Source organism: Danio aesculapii, chromosome 20, assembly GCF_903798145.1.
Source record: "Danio aesculapii chromosome 20, fDanAes4.1, whole genome shotgun sequence".
NCBI lineage: Eukaryota > Metazoa > Chordata > Actinopteri > Cypriniformes > Danionidae > Danio > Danio aesculapii.
Genome location: NC_079454.1, coordinates 28,174,014 through 28,198,291, shown reverse-complemented (window position 1 = coordinate 28,198,291; position 24,278 = coordinate 28,174,014). Strand labels below are relative to the sequence as shown.

Sequence of the window (24,278 nt, the reverse complement as noted above, 5' to 3'; positions counted from 1 at the left end):
CTAGATTAAAGACCTATCTTTTTAGTAAAGCATACACTCAGTGCATCACTTAGCTGTATGATACATGAATGTGCCCCCCGCAGGTTTTTGCATCTCGTTTATATACACTATGAACAGCAGCTACACTAATTATTCTCTTTACTCTCCATTTCCACCTGGGCATACTCATCCCGAGGCCCTCAGACTATGCAGCGTCACTGATTCGATCCAAGACCAGCGACGAGATGATCCCAAGGTTTCCATAATCGTGGAACAGGCCGTATCCTGAGCAGCTGCTGTGGTGGACATGGAGGAGTGGAGAGCATGAGACTGATTCCTGTGACGCTCCAGGGACAGACGAGTCTTCGCTGAGGTCCAGCATTCTCCAGCGCCTAGACTGTAGCTCTGCACAAGACGTTTGGCCATAGGAGAATTGGACGTGCCCAACTGAGCCTGGTTTCTCTAGAGGTTTTTTAATTCTTCACTTTCGCCAATTGGTGAAGTTTTTTCCTCGCTGCTGTCGCCACTGGCTTGCATGGTTCGGGATCTGTAGAGCAGCGCATCGATGGATTTGCTCTTCAGTGTTTGGACTCTCAGTAGTGATTATTAACCACACTGAACCGAACTAAAATGAACTGAACTTAAACACTGTAAAGCTAAACTACACTGTTTCAATTTACTATGATCTTCTATGTGAAGCTGCTTTGACACAATCTACATTGTAAAAGCGCTATACAAATAAAGGTGAATTGAATTGAATATGGATCGCAAGTGCCCTACACTTTAACTTTGTTCACATATAATCATTTCTCTTTTTTCAAGATTAGATCAACCACTCATGGCTTGAAACAGATGGACAGCTGGCAAACCTAAGCAGAATGCTTAGTGCTCCAGGACTCATGTGACTGAAAACCATGAATTAAGACTGCAGTGACATTAGAGGGTAGTACTACTCACCAGTTGGAGCCAAGAGCCTCGGGGGTGGTGGAGGAGGGGGTGGAGGTGGTAACGGTGGGTATGGCCTACACTGGCATGGCAGCTGGCAGCTCCCTTCCAGCGGTGCCACTGTGGTTCGGGAGCATGATTTCTGGAGCTCCCCTTTTGCAAACTAGGGTGAAGAAAAGAGCACGATATATACTAGTGTTTTTTCTCAATTTCATCACCAATGGTGTGTATAGAACAGTAACTGCCATAGTAAAATGTGATTTTTTTTTCACAATAGCCCTTAGAATTTACAATGAAGAGAGCATTACAACACAAGCACTCTTTTTTCTCTCTCTCTGCACGCACGAATGGGAGCTCCCTCCCACTTAAGTGGAGAATGAAGGGTGTGTGGAGGCTGAGGTCTCTCCAAGAGAGCACCCACCCACACCTTGGAGCCTCGGATCCCCAGAGAAGTGGGAGTAACGAGAGGTGAACCCTGACACTGCCTCCCCCTGATAGGCCAGGAAACACTTTTGCTAGTCTTGTGAGCAATGTTGCCACAGGGGACAAGTAGTAGAGGCTAAAGAATAAATGAAAATAAAATAAACATTTGCTGTCAAGCCATCTGGATTTTTTTCTTTGGTAAAACATTTAGCTGAAACTGTGGTGATTTGTCATTCCTATAATGCAATTTAACAACTACTGGCACTGAGAGAATAAAAATAAATGCATAAATAAAAAACAGTGCATGTGGTTCCTAATAATACGGTCATATAAAGCAAAATTATCAGTGTGTGCAAAAAAATGGACATTTGTACAGGGTTACACATTATTACCTGAGTGTTATTATGTTCTGAGTGTGTTCACAACCGAGTATCCTGATGCATTCTTGCACAAACTCGGTTTACAATGAGGATGGAGGATGTGTTATGCACTTAGAAAATTGGTACTTGCTGCTGCAACATATAGACAAAGTAAGATTACCTTTGCAAAACAGACCTCATTTAAGAAGACTGAATTCATAGTATCCAAACATTTGATAACGTCATTATGTGAAAGGATGTTTGCGCATAAAGCTGTTGAGAGCGTACTCATGACCATTTGCAGAAGCACAGATAAGCATACTGTTTGCTTCATAAGACTTAAATGTAAGTAGACACTGGTATGAATTTTGTCTAGCATGTGAATGTTTTGTGTATCCAAAATGCCAGTAGCTGTTGAACTTGCATTCATCACAAAGGACCGTGGATTCAGCTAAAAATCTTTAATGTTCTACTGAAGAAAAAGTCTCCAACATCATGGATGGCCAGAGGGTGATTAAACTGACAGCAAATCTTCGTTTTGGGGTGAACTATCCCTTTAACTGGTGCTGAAACTGAGAGCAGGAGATGTTCTTTAAATAAACAGCAGTGCATACTCTAGTAGTAGTAAATACTATTATTAGGTGTGTGGTATCAAAATATGACATACGTCCATGTGCTTTTTACTCAAATGCATTTTTATAAACTGTTCTTAACGTTGCATTGCAAACATCTTTGACAGTAGGTCAAAATAATAAAACGCATATGAATAATACATAAATGTCACCTAAATAGTCGTGAGATTCAAAATTAATGGGATCGGACAGTGATTGTATTTACAAATACACAACTAGAGATATATATAATTAAATATATGCTTGAATCTTATCAATCTCGGCGACACAGTGACCGTTGTGCACGTGCACTTTCGCGACGGTTCCCCGGTGAACCAAAACTACAAATTAACGTTACCATCTCTGACCAAACTGCTCAGTCCAACTTACCTGCAATAACGGCAGAAACAATGAGAGAAAACAGTGACTAAACAAAAATGTCAAAAAACCCAAATTCAGCGGCAATAATTTTCGGATAAACATTCCTCTTCTGTCTCTTCACAGTCCACCTGGCGAGGACGCGAGTCTGAGGCGCATCAAAAGTCATTTAATATCCGCTTCTCAAGGCTTACCAACGATGTTTTCCACGAGTTTGAGCAGAAATGGTCTCTGAAACATTCTCGTCCAACTAGAGCGACAATACTTGGTGACATGGACGGATTTGAGAGGACACAGGAAGGACGCTAGCGCTGTTTCTGAGGAAAGTTGTTGATCCTCCGCGCGCTGCCGTGGCGCGTGCCCAATCCACAGAAGAGTTGCAAAGCAAAGTTCTCTCCGCGCGCGATTCTGTGCGAGTCGAGCGCTGAATCAGGATTCATTTCTTGCCAGACATGATGAGATGAAGTAACTGCAACTCAAATCGCCACGGAGAACACGCGGTGCTCAAGTAGGTTCCAAAAACTGTAGACTGCTGGGGATTCACCTCTTCAGTACTTCTACAGCAGCACATGACGTGAAGGCGTCCAGTGAGAGACGCGCGCAATAATAATGCACTGTTATTAATGTGCTAGCCATTTACATTAGCGAGGAAATCACACGTTTTCGATCGCTTCCGGATTGAGCTGAAAATATGCATTTAACGAGGACTCTTAGGGTTATGTTTGGTTGGGTCACGACGGCAGACAGTGAGCGTGTTTTCGGGGCGAGTTGAATGTTACTCTGCAGACTCAGACGCTGAGGCGGTGAGGGAAAGAGCCGAGGGGGAGGGGGGCACTTTGCCATCCACAGCTTTTGTTTAGGTGGCAGAATTTTAATTTTAGCCTGCGTGGTAAATTACAGGACGTTTTGTGTGTGTGTGATGCCATCCGAATAGCATTTGATTAACAGCAGGAAAAAACTATTTATTAATTAACGCACTTAAATAAATGATCCAACTGGCTACAATCTAATTCTGAAATAGGACGTGAAAGCCAAAATAAATAATTTGTAACTGGCGGTAAAAGTGGTAAAACACTAGAGCAAAGTGAAGTAGTCTGAAATAGGAAGTGGCTACACTACACACTTTAGCTCATGATTTATCTGTCTCAGTTGGTAGACAGAACAAAAGATGGATATTTATAGTTATTATTTGACAAAAGAAGTCTAAATCTACAGTTTCATCCAGTGCCAAGCTTAAATGTGTCCTTTATGATATTGCATAATCAAAGTTTTTGTGCTTGAAGTATTATGGATGCACACTGTTTGAGCACTGCTCTTCGTACAGTGCTCAGCATATTGAGTACACCCCATTTTGAAAATGAATATTTAAATATTAAAATATTTATTTGTTTTGTTTTTTTATTTATTTATTTTTTCCTTTTCTTGATTTATTTTTTTTCCTTTTTTTATTTGTATTTAATATTTTTCTATAACATATACATTTGGGTGTACTAGTTTTTGGACCATTATAGTAAGTTATTTTGTAAGATAAGCTTCAGATTTGGTTCAGTACAGGCTAATCTAATGTATACGGAAAATATAATATTGTATAGCTTCCTATTAAAAATATGAATTTAAGATAGATTTGTGAGGGGTGTACTTATGCTGAGCACTGAACAGTATATGGGTATTTTTATACAAATTAGTTTTTTTTTTCTTTACCTAACACATCAACAGTAGTTTACTGGGAAAAGTGGCTCTTTAAATAAATTATGTGATATTTACAATTTTCACAAGGTTAAAAACCGTCAGCTATTGTTGTAGACTTTAGGGAGTTTCTTGAATGTAAACGTTGCTTGAACATTATAATAGGGTATATGCTGAGCTAGTGTTTCTTCCCATATTGATAAACTTCCGGTGAACGGTTAATGTGACTTTTTTCCATTTTATTCGGCTCCTTTTACAGCATAGATGTTGTAATGTAATTAAAATATAATCAGTTAAATAGACTTTGGCATTCATTTAGTTGCTCAAGTGTAAAACGAGACAAAAAGCCATTAACTCACACCTGTCAGAATCGGCAGGCTAGCGCAGAAGCTCCATTGAATCTACTGGGGTAAAATAAATGCTCATATTTTAAAGAAATGGCGGGGAAAAATGTAATTTAATGCAGCGCTTCTTGGTACAATCTGAGACCCACTTTATATCGGATATGGCTCAGCCAGTGGAGATTTCTGCTTTTAAAAAACTGCTTTTATTTTAGCCAGAATAAAACAAATTAGACTTTTTTTCAGAAGAAAAAATATTATCACACAAACTGTGAAAGTTTCCTGAATCTGTTAAACCTCATTTGGGAATAATTTAAAAGAGAAAAATAATTGTGACTTCAACTGTATGACTAATTGTTGAGGTGGTTTATTGACATTATATTTTTAGAATTAAAGCTTTGATTTAGTGATTGCGTGGGGTTTTCACTCATGTTTCATATGTGCTATAACTAGTGGTAAAGAGGAAGGTCTAATCATGTTCATTCATGCTCTGCTGCTGATTGAACTGAGATCCCTACAGGATGATCTGTCAGATTTATTTGTTTGAATGTCTTTGTCACTAATATATCAAAGCCTTTTGTGGTCATTGAGCAAGCGATATTCACTCATCAACTGAAATGTCTAATAAAATAATAATCAATCTTGGAAATGTAATAATCGAAACTTTTTAAATAAAAGTTTGCACATGCAGTGGTTAAAACAAGTATTTGTTCAGTACACACAATCATGCACTGTAATGTACATTACATCTAAAAATTATAAAGCAGAATGTTTGTCCGTCTTACAGGCCTTTTTATTCTTGAAAAATGAAATATGACATCTACCCTGCATGAGATCTAACTGCCTATATGGTTTTAAATAGAATTCAAAGGACTCAATGATTGGGGGTGGATTATTAATGTTGTTCTTATGAGTTTTTTCAAATTTATTGCCTACATTTCAGCAAGATCTTTTTTGTAAACTAAACATGACACTTTTGATTAATTCTTCCACCTCTTCCTTTACCAAACCGCAGCATGTGTGGTGACAGCTTACACTTTTGCACTAAAACCCCCTCCTTCTTCAGATTTAATTAGAATGAGAAGCCCTCTGATGTGATCATCCTAAATGAGCTTGCTCCACTAAATCACCAAAGCAATAAATTCTACCCAGAATAAATTGAATCTTAATTTATAGGTCTTGTTTTATGGACTGAGTCAGAGTCTGCCAGCACCTCAGACACAGTGTCTCCAATGTGTTGCCTCCGTTTAATCACAGCGATCATTCATTGGCTTTTAAAAATGAACTGGCAGATACCTTGATTTACTCACCTGGTAAACACCAGCATGATTATTTAGTGCTGCTTAAACAGACCTTTATTTAACGATATGCAAGCAATTACAGTAATTTCAAGTATTATTTAGTCAATGCTTTCATTTGAAAGCCACATGCCTGGGTGTACTTTTTCGTAAAAGATCAGAAATACAGCACAATGCTATTAGAAATGCAGGCATCATACATGCATTCTCCTGAGTGCTGGACAAACATAGTCAATAGGAATCAATGTGAGTGCTTGGTTATAGTGATAGGCTTTAGTCCAAGTTAATGCCATTTCATTAGTTGAGACATGGCATACTGCAGAGTAGATTAGAAATAGGAAAAGGGGTCTGAGAACAGGGAGGGGTGTATTCAGACAATAGCTGATCCTACAGCCTGATGCCAGGAAGTCCAGCTTGTTCTGCAACAGTCCTTTCCCCTGCTTGCTGACCAACCCTAAAGGGTGCTCTAATCTAGTTAAAAAGAGATTGATGGCTCAGTGTACATTAAGGTAGATCTGTCCGATTGCTCATCCAATTGAGTCCAGGCCATTAGGCCCGTGTTCAATCAAGATGAGCTCACGCTGCTTCTTTTCCTTCCTCTCGGTCTTGTCGATTTCTGTTCCTTATCTCCCCGCTCTTGAATTCTTTATTTGTTCTGCCTCACCTAAAGAAACCCCTTAGTCTATTCTGGGCTCCTTCTCTTTTTTTTCTGATGAAGATGGAATTGAATTGTGAATCAAACTGGCCACAGTTGGTATTCTTTTTGGCAGATTCAATAAGGTTCGAGGGAACTTTGCACCTAAACAACCCCATATTTCTGTCTCAGGTTGGCGCCAGTCTCGTGGCGGTAAATTGGTTTTGCAGACCACCCGAATGCTCTCAGTAGACATTATGTCAATGGTGTTGTAATAAAACAGATCAAAGAGACCTCTGGGGATTAGTGCTTAGAAAATTTCATATGTGTGTTCAAGAAAGATGATAGCATAACACTATCTAAAAGGATTATAAACTAAATTTGATGCTTCATTCTATTTTTGGTGTCATTACAGCAGTTTGACAAAAGAATTTTTATTAAATACCTATGTTTTAACCTCATATATTTATGTTTTGTTGATTATGATTATGGTGGTGGCTCAGTGGGAAGCACGATCGTCTCACAGCAAGAAGGTCACTGGTTTGAGTCCTGGCTGGGTTAGTAGGCATTCCTGTGTGGAATTTGCATGTTCTCACCGTGTTCATGTGGGTTTCCTCCGGGTGCTCCGGTTTCCCCCACAGTCCAAAGACGTGCAGTATAGGTGAATCGAATAAGCTAAGTTAGCTGTAGTGTATGTGTGTGAATGCAAGAGTGTATGGGTGTTTTCCAGTGATGGGTTGCGGCTGGAAGGGCATCCACTTTGTAAAACATATGCTGGATAAGTAGGCAGTTTATTCTGCAGTGGAGATCCCTGGTTACTAAAGGGACTTAGCCGAAAAGAAAATGAATAAATGATCATGATAACCATCTAAAATTAGTTTCGATTTGTTCCCTCAGAGATTATAGTTTGAATGTTTTGCCTTGTTATTTCAATTTTCAGTTTTTGACATATTTTTTGATAAATAGAGAGAAAAAATATTGATTTGTGTCTTAATAATTAATGATTTTACTATTTTAATGTGGTCAGATTTGTCTTATAATGTAACAGAATGTTGCAGAGTTTGACTTTCACAATGAAAGTGCTAATGGTCAAAGCCCACGTCCAAGTTCATTTCTCAGAAATAATGTGCTTCCAACTTCCATCCATTTTCTGAAAAGTAATTAAAGCGAGGACATCCATAATAAGTACATTCGCAATTATCAGTATTTCTAAATTGAAGGAGTCACTCATGCGGACATACTATATGCATTCTTATGACTGAAAAATTAAGCAATTAAAAGTGTGCTTGAAAACACCACTGATTTTAATGCCATGTGTTTTTTCAGTTTACACAAATCTAATAATCAAAATCTTGCCATAGACCATTTCAATGTGGTCATGTCTTTGGCCCATGAATATTTCCTGCTTCTTTCATAACTGTAACGAGGCAATTCAATCATAACTTAATGTTAAATCAGCTATCATAACATTATTATCAATATGTATCTCTTTTTGGATTTTCGGAAGCTATACAAATAAAAAATGTAAAACAGGAAATACACTTGGACGATTGTTTTTGTTTACATCCCTCAAAATGGTCTATATGAACATCTTATTTTGGCATAATTGTTATATGTATGTGTACATTATGTTAAGGATATATGTTAAAATAAATCAACATGCAATTTCCATGCCATTCTGATGGAAAGTTTGGCACGTCCATTTCATGCAAGACTTCAAATTTGGCAGTATAGTATAGCTGACCTCAAGAAGAAAGTGACTGTAAAACATGACATGTATGTTGTAGTCCTTGCTACTTTGCAGAGTACTAATAATATCTTTCTGCTCACATTCAGTTTTCTACAACTCAGGTTACCATGGCATTCCCCTCAGTATTGGTCCCTCTGTTGTTTATTATTTATTTACTTCCCATTGGTAATTTATTAATGCTGATGACCACCAGCTCAGTCTGTCTTCTAAGCTTATATTCACTGTGTTTGCCTTCTTTGTCTAGCTGTTTAGCTCAAATTAAGAACTTGTTCGTGTTTAATAGTGGTAAAATCAGTATTCACCATTCACTATTATTCTGGCTCACTTTTAATTGTGGTAAAACCTCTAAATCCTCTTTAGATTCACCCAATGAAATTGGACAAAATCTGACTGTTTTTCTTTTTAATAATTTTCAGTAGATAAATAATATTGCACACTCTGCATATATTTTAATTTACTATAATCATCTTCATCTGTCTCTTACAATAAATAGCATTGCTGTTCTCATGCATGCACTGGTTAGCTCATGTATTGATTATTGCAATGCTCTTCTCTCTTCCTTCAGAACTTCCTCACCACTTCAACTGGCTTCAGGTTGAGTAATTGATTTTTAAATGTTGCTTCTTACCTACAGGGCTCTCTGTAATCTTACTCCTTCACATCTCTCTGATCTTTTTTATGTCTACTTGTAATCTCAGGTCTTCTTTTCTTGTTATATCACATATTTGTTTGAGCATTATGAGGTCTACAGCCTTAAGTCATGCTGCCCATCAATTATAAAGTTCCTTTCCGCTGCATTTTTGAAGCTGTAATGATATTCATACTTTAAAATCTCATCTCAAAAGTCATTTTTCATTATCTTTTCAAATGCCATCTTTTCTCAGCAGACCTTTAAATGAAGGTGCTTGCATTGGTTTTCTGTCTTGTATAAGTGTCTTAGGGCGTACTTACACTAGGTACAGTTGCCTTGAACCGTGCTGAAGCACAATTGTCCCGTCCCCTCTCCCCCAGTGGCCTGCACTTATAGTGCATTTTGCCCTCTGAACCTGAGCATGCTTACGTCATCGATGATGCGACTGTTCAGTTTAGCAGGAAGAGAAGCGTTCTTGCTCTTTAGTTGTATCGTTTTAGTCATTTGGAATGCAGTGACCGCAGTCAAATTTTTGCCGAACAGATCCACAACTTTTGAAGCTCGTACATTTTCATAAGTTTGCATCTTTAATGGACTATGACAGTTTGCATCTTCAGTTTCTGGCTCAGGCACACTTTGCACTCACACTACAAGCGTGCTGCGCCAAAGCCCAACCGACTCACGTTCTGGCACACCTCTTCCAACCGGGCCAGGGCCAGCCAATTGAACCGTGCCTGGGCCCAATTCGGAGCACTCACACTTGTCAAACGAACTGAGAAACGCGCCGGGGCTTGGTTCGGATAGCCTAGTGTGAGTGCACCCTTATTATATGTCATTGTATCGTTGTTTAATGTATAGCCTGAAGTAAATGTACACCCTGATGACCTGAAGAGGAAGTCATTTGTACAGTTTTTTTGACACACAAAATGTTTTTGGAGCTTCGTATGGTTACAGTTGAACCACTGAAGACACATGGACTGTTTTGGCAGTGTTTTTGTTTGTTGGTGCATATTGGGACCCTTGCTGTCTATTGAGTGTGAGGGAGCTCTCTGATTTCATCTAAAAAATATTCATTTGTGTTTTGAAGATGAACAAAGCCCATTTTTGAGTGAACAAACCATATAATGGAGGGACAGAAGGTGAACTCTTATACAGTACATTTGGTACTAAATGTATGGTGAGTAAATTTGTATTTGAGGCTAAACTAACCCTTTAAAGGATGAAGAAATATAAGAATAAGTCTCAGAGGGTTGAAATATTTGTGATAAAGTAGATAGTATTAAACATGGAAAGATGTTTGATAGATTAAATGAAGCTTTAAAATCTCACAGATGAAACGATCAAGGTAAAACATTGATGTTGCTGGTGGTGATGCTTTGAAATACGATGGCATGGTGGCTCAGTGGTTAACACTGTTGCCTCGCAAGAAGGTCGCTGGTTCGAGTCCCGGCTGGGCCAGTTGGCATTTTTGTGTGGAGTTTGCATGCTCTTCTCATGCTCGCGTGGGTTTTCTTCGGGGTGTTCCGGTTTCCCCCACAGTCCAAAGACATGCACTATATGGGTGATTTGGGTAAACAAAATTGGCCGTATGTTTGAGAGCATATGTGAATGTGAGAGTGTATGGGTGTTTCCCAGTACATGGTTGCAGCAGGAAGGACATCCATTGTGTAAAACATATGCCGGAATAGTTGGCAGTTCGTTCCTCTAAGGCGATCCCTGATAAATAAGAGACTAAGCCGAAGGAAAATTAATGAATTAATGTTGAAATGCTTCAAAATGTTGCCTTGTAAATCAAACCAAGATCAAATAAAACATTGTTACAATTGAAGACATTGTTTTGGAGCAAAACAAAACAGTCAAACACTGATCTGATAAATGTAATATGACATGGTCTAAAGCACTTTGGTCATTTGTATTATTGCATTTTTGTTCAAATCTAAGCATACAGTAAATAACTTTCTGAGTGAAAGATTGTGGCCTTGTAGAAGGAACCAAACAACCACAGCCTACCTTTTACGCTTGTCTTTCAGATAAGGCTTCCACACCACTGCCTTACTTTGTGTCAGCTCTAATAACATGTTGCAAAACATTTCTTTGTGCTTGCGTGGTCTCTCCATGATGTAATGCTCTATGCTAGCCTGTGGAGAGCACTTGGATGTAATGCAGCCGAAGCGCAGTGCCCAACCTTGCGCGAGTCCTGGGGGGGTTGCATGGGTCGAACTTGTCCCGGGATAGAGGGAGCAGTGGTGATAGATGATGTTGTGACAGCCGTTCGTTTCTTGCTGAGTTTTTTCCGCCTCAGGTTAAGGAGTGGAGTGGAGTGGAGTCAGCACAGCCATGGCGCTGTGATTTAAGGCCTGTGCTTCAACAGTAAATCGATCTGAGTGGAAGAGCCTGAGTGGCCAGCAGCAGAGAAGCATATCCAACAAGGTATCCCTCAGTTCTCTGGGAGCACATTGCACTTTCTGACAGGATAGGCATAGCGCTGCCAAAAGCCTCTGCGAGCTCATGCAATCCCTAAAGTAAATCACTACAGAGTGTGTCTACAGAAAGATCTGTGCTGTGATACAGTGGATATCAGTTATTTGCTTTCTTGTGCAACACCTAACTTTGTTTGAGTTACAGTTTTCTGCCCCAGCATTTCAAATGGTTGAATTGACTGTGTGTTTTCTGAATTACATAGACACTAGATACTACATTATCAACCTAGACTCATTCTGAAAACGTACCGCTGTATACATTTCTGGAGAGCGCCAAATACATCACAGGAGCTACATTTTTGCCGTTTTTGTTTTCGCAAATCCACCAGAGGCCACTGTGTACACTTTTTCAGATTTCAAATTTCTATCGCGAGTGCCATTCGCATCTGCTATTCTCACGTAAACCCAACAGAAGCCACTGTCAACTGACTGTTTGACTGACTGAATGACTGAATGACTGACTGACCGATCGACTGACCCACCCTCCCCTTTCCCTAAACGCAACCAATTGTATTGATTGACACGCCCAACCACTTCCCTAAACTCAACCAACAATTTTCAACAATCCAGAAAAAGAAAAGCCCTCGCCTGATTTTTACCACGTTTTCAGATTTTACATGGCGAACTAACGGGACAAACTGGTAACAGTGGAAAAGCCGTCCATATGGAGGTAAACGTTCAGCTAGTAATCATGAAAAGGAACAGCTTAATACCACCCCGTAGCATTCATTTAAAAAAAGAAATGCAGCCATATGTACTTCTGGCTACATAATTCACAATCTCCAGAAACGTATATAGGGCTATGTTTTCAGAATGAGCTAATGTTGTACATTATATATTTCGATTGAGTTTAATTCATGTTTATTTAAATAGCGCTTTTACAATATAGATTGTGTCAAAGCAGCTTAACATAAAAGTTCTGGTAACACTTTGCAATAACAGTACATGAATAATGATGTATTAATATGTAAACTTAACATTATTATGAATTAATGATGAGTTAAGGTGTGCAAATCATCAACTAACTTTAACTACAACATGAGTCACATGAGTAAATAATGAATACCTTAATTACTTGTTAGTACATGTTTTTAATTGATGTATTAATTATCATTTAAGTTTAAGCTAAATGTAACCAACATGAACTCATGAGCTGTTAATGTATAATTGTGTCATGACTTTACTTGGAGGGGCACATCACCATTAACTCATCTTTAACTACTCATGAATTCCTGTGTTTTAACCAGGGGTGTCCACACTTGGTCCTGGAGGGCTGGTGTCCCGGAGAGTTAATCTCCAACTTACTTCAACACACCTGCCAGGAAGTTTCTAGTATATATAGTAAAAGCTTGATTAGCTGGTTCAGGTGTGTTTTATTAGGGTTGGAGCTAAACTCACCAGGACACTGGCCCTCTAGGACCGAGTTTGGACATCCCTGGTTTAAACTGTTCATGTTGATGCTGACAGAACACTTTTCTATTGTTATTTAGTGTAAACGCACTAGATGGATGTGTATAAGGAGTTCATAAGTAGTAAAGAATGGGTTAATGAGGATGTGCCCATCCAAGTAAAGTCATGACATTATACATTAACATGTCATGAGTTCATGATGGTTAAATTAAGCATAAACTAATGTTGTAATTAATACATTAACACTCAATCATGTACTAACAAGTAATTAAGGTAGCCGTTATTCACACATGAACTCTTGAGAACTCATGATTAGCGCACACATTAACTCATCATTAGTCAATAATAAAGTAATGTTTAGTTTACATATTATTGCATCATTATTTATGCACTGTTATTGTAAAGTGTTATCGAAGTTCTAGTAAATTGAAACAGTGTCAGTCCAGTTTTCAGAGTTGATGTTCAGTTTACTTCAGTTCTGTGTATTTTCATTTTCACTGCTGAAAGTTCAAACACTGAAGAGCAAATCCATCGATGTGCAGCTCCACAAATCCCAAACCAAGCAAGCTAGTTGCGACAGTGGCAAGGAACAAAATTTCACCAATTGACAAAAGTGAAGGAAAAAAACTCAAAAGAAACCAGGCTCAATTGGGCACGACCATTTTTCCTCTGGCAAATCACACAAACTGCTGTGAATACGCTATTTTATTCACTGTAGGGAGAATCATTCAGTAAAATAATAAACTAAATGTCCAGCACATCGGTAAAGAAAAAAAAGTGTTTTCAATTTTTATCATAAACATAACTGGTGCTGTTTTTTACCATAGATTATGCAAATGTAGCAAAAAAAAACCCTCTAAATTCCAGTATGGCTACTAAAAGCTTAATCTTTAATTGTGTTTGAAAATGTGAGAATCTTCAATTTGATACCAACATAAATTTTCTTGTTCTGTTTTTGGTTTATATTTTCTGTCCTCTGCTCTTGTTTTACTTTCCAAAATTACATCATTAGTTTCACGGATCTGCTTCTGTTCAGAATATACCTATATTATTATATACATTATATATACCTGTCTAAACGCATTTAGTTTCTTTAGTTCTGTGTTTATTCTCTTTAACTGTATGTATAGTTGCTGTTCTGATTCTCTAGATTTTCAACCGTCTCTACTGAGAATAATAATAGTCTGGTTTATTGATGAATAAGAATCATTTGATAACATATTAAAAGACTCTAAGGATCACAGCGCAGCTTCAAAATCATTAATTGTCATTTTAAATCTAAAACACTTTAGTATGATCCTGTATTCGTGTTTTAGCAGGGTCAGACTAAGTGTTTCAATTTAAAATAAAGGTGTCTATTACACTGAATAAGATGGAAGATTATTTAAACCAGATGTTTACATTTTGTTTTAATAATGTTGCTTGAAGCATTACAATAGATGCTTTAGATTCTTTAATATGCTTTCCATCTCATTTGTTCACACTGTTGTCAAGTAAAAACTAAATTAAAATTGAATGTCTGATTTCTGATACATTTTGGTACATTTTCGACCTTTTGCAACAATATTTGCCAAGGTGCAATCTTGAATAGGCAGCAGTGTCGAGATAAAAGACAAAACAAAAAAACAAGCACCATAAAACAAATCAATACAACTAGTGCACTATACAGACTCCCTTTTATGGTCCTTTTTTGTCAGTTGATTCATTTAATCTGCTTTGTGTCTTTGGATTCTGAGAGAGCTTCTTAGTAGCCTATATTTTCAGTAGGTTTAACCACAGACTATTTGCTCTGTTATAAATGGTCCTTACCATTTTCTCGTGAGCCAGTTTATCTCTCTTCTAGCTGTCAATGTAACTTTTAATTCTAAGCAGAGTGCCACTGCTGAAGTATGCTTCACCCACTACTGCGAAAGATAGCTAATGGCACTTTACAGATAACAGGACAGAAGTGATACGTAGGAGCTTTTAGCATTATCATTAAGAGGTACTGCATCATATATGCCTTTGCATTCACCTCCTCTACTGATTTTGTTTTTTACATGTCTGACAATGGAGTTTTTTCCAAACATGTTGAAGTCCTGCTTTTGTAATATGCACATGAAGTAGATCTTGTACTGCAGCATCAAGAGAAATAAACTGGAGGCGTTTGCAGTTGAACTGACATGCGAATTACAGAGCCATTACTTTTACACCGTAATAAAATTCGGGACTTGACCATTGACAAATTAGAGCAATAACTTAATGTTTGTATAAAGATGTAATTGTGCAATTCTGAAGGGTTTTGTCCGAAGCGTGATATTATAAAAAGTCAACACTGCTGTGCAACATACAATAGTATACTACTTTGGGACTTAATTCTGATTGGCTGACAAACATTCTAAGGTGTGCATTTATAATAAGATTAAAAAAACCTGCAGGTACAGTCATTACATTACATTTACATTACTGTTCCATATCACAGTGCTGAATGACTCCACTTTCAATTTACTTCAACAGCAGCCAAAATCAAAACAAAAGGCTTTGAATGAGATTCCTAAGACACTATTCTCTGACACAGGAGCTCTTTGAGAACAAAAACCTGCCAGATGTCTGGAAATAAATCATCTAAACATTGTGATCTAAACAAGTGTGGTAATATCATAGATACCTACCTTGGGTGTGCATTATTTTTAAATAATTCAGTGACCTATCATCGAGTATTCCTTGCATGACATAAAGAAATGTAACCATGTGATGCTTGCAAAAAATACTGTGGCTGAATACATGGCTCTCTGAATGGTTGTTAATTGAGAATGATACTTTTTGGAAATAGAAGATGTAATTATGGCATATGTCAACTGAGCTGTGCTAACCAGATAAAACTTGACCACTTTTTCACAAAATTACTTTCATGCCTAATTATGCAGATGTCTGATCTGACCATCGTTTAAAAGATCTGGTTGTTCGTTGCATATTAGTCCATTTCCCTTGGTACATTACACTTTGACATGTTGGTTGTCTGAAAGAGTGACTGATTAGCTTGTTCTTTAATGTGTTTATATTTCCTGGTCAGCCATGTGTGGTTGTTTTTATTTAAGGACAGGCTCATTTTTAATGGCTCATTAATTGGAAAGTTTACCCCAAAATTAAATGTATTGTTATAAGCCCAATATGAAGGATTAACTGAAAATGCTTGCTTATTTTTAGAATAATAACAACAAAGATTGTAATAACAACAAAGAAATCATGAGCGCTGCCATATTGACCCCCATTGCCAATGGTAAAATTGTACTAGTACTTGTTTATGTGATTGAAATGATTATAAAAATAGATTTTAGTATGCTGAATGTTATTATATTATAATTATTGTATGTGTTAGCACAGTGGCTGGCATAAGATAATATCTGCATATTGTACGAGCAAGCTAGACCAATTTTAAAATATCATATTTATCATATATCATATTACATATATTTATGATATCAATATAATATCATATAAGGCATAAAACAGTTGCTCAGCAGGCCAGATTTTGTCTCAATCCCTCTTTGGCTTGGAAATGCAAATTTTGATACTCATCTTAGTGCTTTTTTTGTCCCAAATATTCTTGGGTCATTTGAATGAATCATATGTTTTTATTTTATGAGTTATTTTTATGACAGAACGCAAAGCAAACGATAAAGAACGAGTGGCTTGCTAGATGCTAAAACTAGCAGATCTATATTTATTCAGGAGTTTTTATTTAATTCTTTATTTATTCTGTAGTTTTTCTATGTTTTCTATGAAAGTTAAAAATGCTAAATTATATTTACTCATACTTTAAAATATCTAAAGTAATGCTTATTTGTAATTCACTTTGGATAAAAGCATGTGGTCAATGAAGAAATGTTAAATTCTGAATTGAATCATTGTGGTAACAAAATGGTACACGGGTCAGCAAAATATATTGTTCCAATGGTATTGGGATATTGTTGCCAAATTTTATGTATCTTTCACCCCTTCCAAGAGGTTACTTTGAACAAAAAATCTGCTCTGTTTAATAATCTACTCTTTGGCCTCACAACAGATCAAAATGTATCCTCAGTAAACTTTATTTATTTAAATTTATTATTTTATTTAAATTTTTTTAATGCCATATTAGCAGCATTGGCTATATTCTTGGTAACATTGGTCATAAATATTCAATATATAATTTTCAAACATAACAATTTGTTTTTGTAACAATTTTGTCATATAAGAACTTTCAATATAGTCAAGTTTCTTAAAAAACAAATAATAATTCGAGACCCTTTAAAACATTCCTTTAAATTATTTTATGAATAAAAACATTGGTAACATTTTAATAACGTAATGGTCCAGTTGTGATTTGAAGCAGACGCTGACAAGGTGCAGGTTTTATTATGCAGAGAATGCTCAGGCAAGCAACAGTCAACACGGGAGCAAACAGATGTATACAGGCAATCCAGAATCGTATTCAATAAGCAGGCGTATGGTCAAAGGCTGGAAGCAGACATGAATAAACAAACAAACAAGGCGAGGATCAAAAACACAGCAAGACTAGGCAAGGGAAATGCATCATAATGTTCACTGTAATGTATAACAAGACTCAGCAACTTCTGTGTGTTTGTGTGCTGTATAAATAGTCCAGTAATCAGTCCATGAGCAGCTTCAGCTGTGTGAGTCTAATCAATAGGAAATTGGAACAGGTGTGAGTGTGTGGTGCATGACTGGACCTTGTAGTCCATATACTTTTGGATTTGTAGTTCTATGCGGTCTGTGAGTTTACCAGCGAACTGCACAGGCTGGAACATTATTGACACCAATAATGTTCGTTAATGTATTTACTCACACGAACAAACAATTAGTAATGCATTTATTATGGTATCTATTGATCTTTGTTAATGTTAGTTAATGTTTTTCAAGTTAAATAATGTTAGTTCATGCGGCATGGTGGCTCAGGGGTTAACACTGTCGCCTGTCAACTGTCCCGGCTGGGTCAGTTGGCATTTCTAAGTGGAGTTAGCATGTTCTCCTGTGTTGGCGTGGTTTTTTCCGGGTGCTCCGGTTTCCCTATGGTCCAAAGATATGCTGAATAGGTGAATTGAATAAACAAAATTGGTCATAGTGTATGTGTTTGAATTAGTATGTATGGATGTTTCCCAGTACTGGGTTGCAGCTGGAAGGGCATCCGCTGTGTAAAACATATGTTTGATAAGTTGGCAGTTCATTCTGCTGTGGCGACCCCTGATGAATAAAGGGACTAAGCTGAAGGAAAATAAGTGAATGAATGAATGAACATTAGTTTATGTTAACTCACTGTGTATTAATTAATGTTAACAAGCACAACTTTGGATTTAACAATGCATTAGTTAATGGTGAACTATGATTAATAAATGCTATGATTATAAGACTATTCATACTTAATGTCTGTAAATGCATTACATTAATTAATAGACCATTTATCTAAAGTGTTACCAAATATTCTCTGCCATCAGTTATAAATATAAATTCTATTAAAATATGTTTTGCAGTCAAAATATTTTTTACGCATGTCATTTTTACATGCCACGATACTAATTCTTGCTAGTATACCAAAAAACTGATAACGACTAACATTTATGGATGATTCCTCTGCGCTGCCCTTTTAGAAAATCCACTTTAGACTCATTAAAACTTTTTTTTGTTCCGGAATTTCATTCGAAACACAAATCTATGCCATGATCGCTCAAGTCTAACTGATACCATCTAGTGTCTGACAGACAAAAGGTGAAAGAGGTCTTGGCTATCGAAGTTCAATAATTCAACCTGAAATAGATGCTTGGTTACAAAGAGGAGCCCAGGATCCCACAGCTGTGAATCTATGTCTATTATCATCACATTCAATTTGCTCTCTTTCATCCTGCAGGCCAAGCTGCAGCTTAGGCGTTAATAATGGTTGGGCTAACAATGCATCCATGCTTTTCAAAGGCCCTTACCTGCAGATAATAAATGAAAAGAAGTCATTAATTCGTTCCAAAGAACACAAGGACAGACAGTGACATCCCAGACTCTAATTGATGTATCAAAAACACACTGCGTGATGGCACTAATACAAAAGGTTGCATCACGTTGTTCATGCTAATTTTGGCTATTGATGTCGGATGGCTAGTTTTCAGGAAAATAAACATCTTCCCTACTGCAGACTCGCGATACCATGTGCATCATAGCCTTCATGGAAGGTCTTTGGACTAAAGCGCTGTTTGATCTTTTGCCATGGTCTGACATTTGATACTGTGACATTTTTCAAAGAAAAAATAGGTTTAACTAAGGCTATTATAACACTTTAGTCCTTTTTAAAGGACCAAACTGAGATCCCTTTGCTTTTTGTCATCATGCACCCACGTACCTTTTTAAAGCATTATAAATATTTACCTTTTGCAACACAACAAAACACAACAAAAAAACGTATTTTAATCGGATTTGGTCAATGTTGGAGCCCATTAAATGGGTAGTCCACTCAAGACAAAAAATAAATAAATATATATTTCCATCATACCATGCAGACATTTTTCCTTTAGTAGAACACTAAAGAGATAATTCACCAAAAATACTAATTCTGTCACATTTATTCATCCTCCACTTGTTCCAAATCTGAGTTTCTGTCTTCTGTTGAACGCAATACGAGATATTATGAAGAGTTTTAAGTTCCTGTTCTATTAATGGCTGTAATCTTTATGAGATTCTTAAACCTTTTGATCACAAACAAGAAACAATAGAAGAAAGCTGAAAACCATTGAGTTCCATATAGGGCAATTGCGATTTGAAACATTGCGATTAGCTAATCGCAAGAGGATATGCGAAATGTCAATTGGTTAGTAAGATATAAGATAAATCTTACTAGCCAATTGAGTTAGCTAAATTGAGGGATGAGTGTCTTGCTAAAAAGTTAACTGAAAGTATTGCCAGTGACACTCATTCAACAGCAAAGTACAATTTCAGAGTTGTTTCAGCCATGTTAGTTTGCTGAGTGTTCTGTATTTTTATAATTATTATTATTTGTTTTATAATAAGCTACACTATCTCCCTAATTTGAGTTCAAATTGTTTACAGAAAGGTATGGTCATATTATTTGTGTTTACTGTTTGCTCTGGACAAAAAATTAGTGTTTCATTTCTGAATATTTAAAAACTAATTTGAATAAATGTTTAAGTATGGTTTCAGTTTCTTTTTTAACTAACACTCACTGCATTTTAGCAGTAAGAAGCTACCATACAGATTATTAAGCTGAAGCTTGACTACAAAATTAATATCTGTCAAAAAATCGCAATTAGATATTTTCCCTAAATCGCTCAGCCCTACAAAAAACAAATAGTATGAAAGTCAATGGTTACAGATTTCCAGCGTTCTTACGTAAACATTAGCTTAGCAGGTTACATTGTAACTGCGTGTCCTAACAACACACTACATGACGAGATTTGCAGTGATAAGCAATTTGGCTGTTTGCACCAAATTAAATATGACATAAATTTAAATACAGCCATTCAGAAGCACAGAATATGCACTCACTGACGAAATGGTAAGGTTTATAATCTAATTAATACATATTAAACCTCTTTAGCATTATTAAATGTAGATGCTGAATCACTGATATGTGTTGGTTTGCATTATTTCACAATTCTAAAGATCAATTTCAAACGGTTTATTTTATTTTCAAGATCTGAGGTGGAGTATCTGCTGCTGCTTTCAGTAGTATGGCAATAAATGTCACGTAAAATGGCATTCAAACATTTAACACAGAATAAAGCACATGAGGTGTATCTGAGGTGATCATTGTCAGTATTCTGTTGTTCAGCTGCAAGAAAAAGAAGCGGTATCTAATATATCAATCTGAGGTGTTGGTTAGAACAAAAATACATTAATATGGAGAGTACTCCTGTCATGTGCCATTGCTTTTATATTGAACACGGTTTAAATTATCTTTTAGGCCCGATACTCAGACTCACTCCTGTTGGTCCTCAGTCTGGCAACCTTTGCTTGCATTTGTTGATCCAGGAATGCAATACCTAGTTCAACCACTGGGTGTCAAACTTACATACCGCACCTTTAATATAGTTTTTTTTGTAAATGCACTCTCAAAGTAGATAGTAGTGATTAACTAAGTCTCCATTGAAACATACAAATTATACTTATACTTAAAACTGAAAAATTGCATTCAAAAAAATTTCAAAGGTCAATTCAAGTCAAAAATACCAAAAGATACTTCTAATAAACAGCCTGCAAATGTTTACTTGCATTTTCTGAATTTATGTACAACTTGTCATTTCCATTAAGCATTTTTATGCAATATTCCTATATGCACTTAAAAATAAATGGAAAGTAGAAAACGTAGCCACTAAATAGCATTTTATAAATCATCAAAGACCACTGTTCTGGCAAAAAAAAAAAGAATAATAATTCTTTATTGTCTAAAGAAAAAACATAGATTATCTAATAGTTCGGAATGTACTGCAAATTTGCTTGGACTGATATGTGAGTAAGTGATTTGTCTTATTTTAAATAATGAATTATGCCTTTAAATAGTCATCACATTATTTTGGGTAAGCCATGATGAAAAGAAACTTAAAGCAAAAGAAATGTCTATTACAGTGAGTTATTTTAGTACATTCTAACACGTCAGCTGATTGTATTCTGGCTCCCCTATAAGCTTTCTATTTGTTCTCTGTACTGACCTGTGCTGTTGAGCCAGCCGATGATGCATCAGAATGGCAAGGACAGAGGTCAGATCAGCAATTCATCACTTGGCATGCTACAACATAAACAATAGAAAAACTACATGCCATTCTTTTGACTATATACAGCTAAATATTGAAATATATTTATATGTAAATATATAGGCAAATTTAATGTTTCCTTAATGGATAAAATTTGTCATTTTATTGCACACGAAAATATAAAAGCAATGTAAATGTAGCCTAAATGTTTCAATTTAGTATCAAAGTCCAATGGGGTCTAATGTTTTTTTGGGCCCCATTAACATTATTTGATAGGGGGGGGGGGGGGGGGTTTCTTTATTCTTCACAGTTCTTTATTCTTCATAATTATTAATGTAAGGTGTTAACTGAGAAAATGCAATTCTCAGTTTGCATTTCACTTTCTTTTCCCTCCTACACTTTAAAAAAAAGTTTGCTCAACTTAAAATTAAGGCAACAAACTTCAGGACATTTTTGAGTTTACTCAACTCAACTCAAATCCAGTCAAGTTGAGTAATTGGGTTGAAAGTTGAGTCAACTCAAAAATGTCCTGAAGTTTGTTGTCTTAATTTTAAGGCACTTGACTTGTTTTTTACAGTGTAGTTGTCACTTTATTATTATTTCATTACAATTTTACAGGCCGTTTTGCATTTCAAGCTTAGTTTCTTTTTATTTTCAGTTTATATTTTGCGGTTCAGTTTTTTCCAATGAATTACAAGATATTAACTCTGCAAAATTGGAAGGTCTGTGATATTTATAACTTCAAATATTTAAGGTCGCTATGAAAGAAAACTGTATTCTCCCTTTTTTATATGTATATAGTAGATTTTTGTTATAAACAATGTATCTGTGCACTTCATTATTTTGTGAAAGAGAAAATCCCTAATAATCTTTATTCAAATACCACAACCTTCCCTTCCCCTCTAAATGACTTTCCTTTCTTCCTGGTCACATGGAAGTCCTTTAGGGCAGGCATATCAGTGGGTGTCTCGTTTCTGCTCTAAATACTTCCATTCATCAGTCTTCTTGATTTTGTTAGCAACACTATTTGTCTTTTAACATCTTTATGTCTTTTCAAAATCTAATCGGTTCCCCCAAAGAACAAAATCATGCACCGCCGCGTATTATGTTTTCATTTCAGGACTGTTTTATATTGCATGTCACAATATAGCTGAAAAAAGTGTCAACAATCACCTACTAACAACCCCCTAACTAACGCCTTAACAATCTGTTTCATGGTGACTTTAAACTCGGGATGGGCGATATCTCGTTGTTTGCAATATGCTGTTAAAATTCTCCCCATGATAAAATTGTTTTACTTGTCATAATAATAACAATAAACATTGCTGTCCTGCAGTGATAGCTGACATCTTTTCTTCAGTAACATCTATGTAAAGATTATGTGTGAGAGCGCCCTCTAGTGTCCAGTAGGAATGAAACAGAAACAACACTTCATTGTGTGCTTATGCTGATGAAGCGTCAAGATGGATGATGTGTCAAGCGCAAGTGACTTAGGTTAGTGACATCCCGGTATAGTTTCTGGAGGAGTTTTTAACTCCCAGAGCTGGGTGCATCTCTGAATAGATCTAGTGGTCTTAGACATAGCCCCGAACAAATGTACGCTGTTTCTCAGCATTCCTAAAGCACATAAATACAGCTATTCTCTCAATAAAATCCATGTTAGCCATTTTGCAACGAAGCTAGGGTCCCCGGGCAGACAGAAACCCTGGCCATGACGTGAATCCACATCTATTGTGAAGGGAATTTGATGCACAAATGAAGTGAGTAAGCCTAAAATCTTTACACGTCTATTTAAGCACAAAAATAGCAATTTATACATGCATGCCGAACACAGCATTAAGGTCTCAAACTCTGCCCACTGTCCTGCAAAATTTATTTCTAACCTACTTCAGGACATTGTGTAATTTATATGATCCTGAATGATAATTGAGGGTTTTTGTTGTTGTTGTTGTTGTTGTTGTTGTTGTTGTTGTTGCTTTTGCAAAAAAGAAAAGTTTTCTCTAAAGATGCAGGTCATTTGTTAGTGGATACATCTAAATTATTGCTGTAAATACCAGAAAATATTGTGATATAATTGTAAGTCCACATTGGCCATCCCAAACTTAAACTCTCAGTTGTTAAAAAAGTCAGAATTCAGAAATATAAAATTAAATTTTTCCATGATATTTACATTTGGGTTTTTTTTTTAGAAACAAGCTTCCTTTACAAAAATATATTCGTCAAAATATATTTTCAAGCATCTTTGAAACAACAAGAGTGAGCAGTATATTACATTGTTAATATTGTGCTGTGTGTGTTTATTTATAGAATAAGCAATGAATTATTTGACAGTACTGAGTGTGTCTCTCAGATTTTCGGTTCTATTTTTAAAGCCTTTTTTATTTCCTTTGTGAGTGGCTGCATATTATCAGGCCATGGCCCATATCTGAGGATCCGACTGATGCATCCTGCCTTCTTGCTTCCAGTAGATCCTGAATTTTTACCAGCTTTGGTCATATAGCAACCTTTAATATGAGAAACCAATGTCATTCATGTTTGATTAAAACCAGGGTTATCAGAGTCAACAGAATTGATTGAAAATATATATAATTCTTTACTGGAAATGAAATGTTGACCAACAGAGC

General features: G+C 36.4%; 1 protein-coding gene across 1 annotated transcript in view; it reads right to left on the bottom strand.

Annotated features, from left to right (window-relative positions):
- The window catches only part of prima1 (proline rich membrane anchor 1), a 49,358-nt gene extending 45,908 nt beyond the window's left edge, over positions 1 to 3,450 (bottom strand). The window contains exons 1-2 of the mRNA XM_056481475.1: positions 2,708 to 3,450; positions 937 to 1,087 (exon numbers count right to left, since the gene is read on the bottom strand). Of these exons, the coding sequence (XP_056337450.1) occupies positions 937 to 1,087; positions 2,708 to 2,800 (244 nt within the window). The 5' untranslated portion in view covers positions 2,801 to 3,450. The remainder of the gene's footprint in view (positions 1 to 936; positions 1,088 to 2,707) is intronic.
- Between the last annotated feature and the right edge of the window lie 20,828 nt (positions 3,451 to 24,278).